Genomic DNA, 3,228 nt, shown 5'->3' with positions numbered 1-3,228 from the left:
GTATTCCACTAGAGAGGGAATTAAAATGTTAGCAGTCCTCATAATAAACCATTGAAAATAGATACATGTACTTCTAAACTGGAAACCATGCCTAAGTAGCTAGTGCAAGAAATTACATATGGTTTCATGAATTTGTAATAAATCCCCTTATTATAATGTAACATGTTTGGAATTATCAATTCATCTTCACTGTGCCACTGACTGCTAGGTAGATATTTAAATATTGCTAATAGTTGATCAGAGTTTTAACTATAGTTTTTTTCCAAATAAAGACCATTGCTATTATTGTAATCCAGTCTACTGGATTACTGAAATTAAAATTCACTTTTAAGTGAGGTGAGTCAGCTTAAATGTTTCTTTCTTTTAACTTCTCTTCTGGGAACAGGTTGCTTAGAGAAGCTGTGGCTGCCCCATACCTGGCAGTGTTCAAGGCCAGGCTGGATGGGGCTCGGAGCAACCTGGTCTAGTGGAAGGTGTCCCTGCCCATTGCAGGGGGTTGGAACTAGATGAGCTTAAAGGTCCCTTCCAACCCAGACCACTGTACAGCTAAAAAGGACATTACCTTGCTTATCATCATACATATCCCAGCTCATTCTGGAAAAAATGCTCCTTTATCAACTCATTAGCAAATTTAGACAAAGGAGTAAACTTCACTTCCTACATAAGATTCTCTATAAATTTCAATCAAGCAAGGGAAATTCTTGATGTGCAAGATAAATATACGATTTTCCAGAATGATAAGAAACAAAATGCACAACCAGCTTGTAATATTCTGGAGTATAAGCTTTTATTTAACCTTGGGCTGTATTTTAAATCAAATGATTCAAAATTAAGGCTGAACTTCAGGTCTGATAGATTTTTCACCACGCAAGGCAGATAAGCCCAAACATGCTTTGCAGACCATTACAGAGTTTCATTCTTACTGTGGTGAGGATTATAGAAGACAGAGAAGATACCTTAAATCTAGCTGTGTCAAGGAGCTTGATGTTGGAATTATGAAATTTCTAAGCAATAGTTTGTGCACAAAGTCTATTACCTATATTTTAAATACTGAGAGTAGCGCACAGCTTCCTTAAACCGTCTATAGTATACACTGTAAGCCTGTACAAAGAACTACGTGGCTTTGCCTCTTAAATCACATTTTTGGAAGAAGTCCACGAAAAAATGCAGTTCCTTACTTCATACCAAAGAACAGTTCTGACTAACTCTGAACCTGAGTGCCTCGTCAGAAAATGTCATCTCAACAATACATTGGCAACGTTAAAGAACATTATCACTATGTCATTCCCTTTTGATCGGTATGGAAGCCATTCTTGTTAAGGGCTAAATAATGCTGGGAAAAAAACAATTAACATATTCCCATCATTTTAAAACATACTTTAAAAAAAATAAAAAAATCAAAATGCATATAGAGGTATACAAAACCAAACTTTACACATCTGAAAATATCTAGTCCTCCCATACTTCATGTGATGAAAAGTCTCTGGTGACTGGATCTGGACACAAAGCACTTGGATCACCCTTATCTGAAGCCCTGCCAAAATAACCACTAAAATACAAAGTGTTTAGTATGTTAGTACATTTGTATTTTAGGACACTAAGCCAGGTAAACTCTTCCTATCAGTGTTTTCTTCTGATCTGCAGCTGCATAAGGTATTCAAAGAGGTCAGGGATTTGTTTCTCAACTGAACTCATTCTGGAGTAGTAACTAAGGATTCCTCCTCCCCATCCAGCAGTTTAAAGGATTAAACTAGCTATATGCATGGTAAAGTATGAAGGTTAAACATGCCCACACTGTATTCCCTTCCCTACAGACAGCTTCAGAGCAAACTTTATTATACTGTATCTTTTGGTCAGTATGTATTTCAATATATACCATGGAGTCTTGCAGACAACTTAAAATAGGTTTGGCCTTAGAAAGGGTTCAAAACTGGGCATTAATCATCAATCTAACCCCTAACTGTTACAACATCACTGAGAGGTAGATTTACCACAGGCCTCTGAATGGCAGCCCCAATCTACAGTCAACAGAAGAGTGAGCTTCAAAATTCACAGAATGTACAGCTGAAGGGCCACGTGTGCCCAAATCCATTCCATTGAAATTAGTCTTTTTATAAGATTCATAAATTCCACAGTTTTGTACAGCCAATTTTTCCACTGCTCTCACCAAGGCAGAAACTGTAGTAAAAACTGGAAGGCCCTTTTTTAATTATGATATAGTCAGATGCTATTACAGTTTAAGCAGTCAGTAGGATTATGTTCAGGAATTAAGAGACATTATCTCTTACATCTAAAAACTCCAGAGTATATCATATATATTCTTTTCCAGTTTCCTATAAAACATGAACACTAACAATCAATCTATAATCATTATCATTTAGAAATGGTACTGAACATAAGATTTCAGCAAGTCTAACATAACACTCAGAAGTTATGTACGCTTTACAAGTACCGTGCATAGCAAAGGCTACAAAAAGGACAAATTAAACTGGATAACTGGGCCAATTCAACTTGTCTTATTCTCCTTGAAAGATTTTGATTCTGTACATCAGTAAATAAAGGAAGAATAATTCATAGTGCAATTGTAATAAGCAAAGTAATATGTAGTGATATCCTCTTGAATAAATATGGCTCACTACTGATCAACTATTATCCATACGGTTTCAGCAACACAGCCACCTGTTGCACAGGACAGTTATACACAGTTCTACAACAGGTGTATGTTCAAATAGATAATGAACTACATGGAAAAATATAAAAAGAATATTATACAATCTCATACATAAACCAGACTGTAGTGTAATTGCTTTACTTGTTTAAGTTATCTGAAAAATACTTCAAGTACTTGAAAACAGCGGCAGAATAATCTTTCAATGAAAAGCAAAATTGCACTGATTTAAAAATACATTACAAAGTTAAATACACATTCAAATTAATGTCCTGATTTAACATTGCTTTCAGTGTTTACTTTCATTTCTTAGTACTTTTTGATTACCTGCGTTACTTCAGGAGGATCCAGAGATGAAGAAGTTTTAGACACAAAGTCTGTGTGTTTTCCGTATGTAGTCCGAGGAAGTTTAAATTTAATCTTTTTCTCCATCTTCACTGCTTCCTGTTAATAGAGGAAAAGTCATATGGTACCATGAGATTCTTCTGCACAACCCTCTCTTCCTTGCAAGGCTCTTCCTACAGCTTGGCATTCTGCCCTTTTGCACTTCCAAGTTGTGG

The 3,228-nt window shown here is 35.8% G+C and overlaps 1 protein-coding gene across 1 annotated transcript in view; it reads right to left on the bottom strand.

The window, feature by feature from the left end:
• Positions 1 to 2,620: 2,620 nt before the first annotated feature.
• Positions 2,621 to 3,228, bottom strand: part of LMTK2 (lemur tyrosine kinase 2) — a gene marked incomplete at its 5' end in the record, with an annotated part of 24,384 nt that continues 23,776 nt past the window's right edge. Inside the window, one exon of the mRNA XM_010021209.1 lies at positions 2,621 to 3,112. Within this exon, the coding sequence (XP_010019511.1) occupies positions 3,084 to 3,112 (29 nt within the window). The remainder of the gene's footprint in view (positions 3,113 to 3,228) is intronic.

The sequence above is a fragment of the Nestor notabilis genome, unplaced genomic scaffold (assembly GCF_000696875.1).
Source record: "Nestor notabilis isolate BGI_N333 unplaced genomic scaffold, ASM69687v1 scaffold35408, whole genome shotgun sequence".
NCBI lineage: Eukaryota > Metazoa > Chordata > Aves > Psittaciformes > Psittacidae > Nestor > Nestor notabilis.
This window is presented reverse-complemented; position numbering and strand designations above follow the sequence as displayed.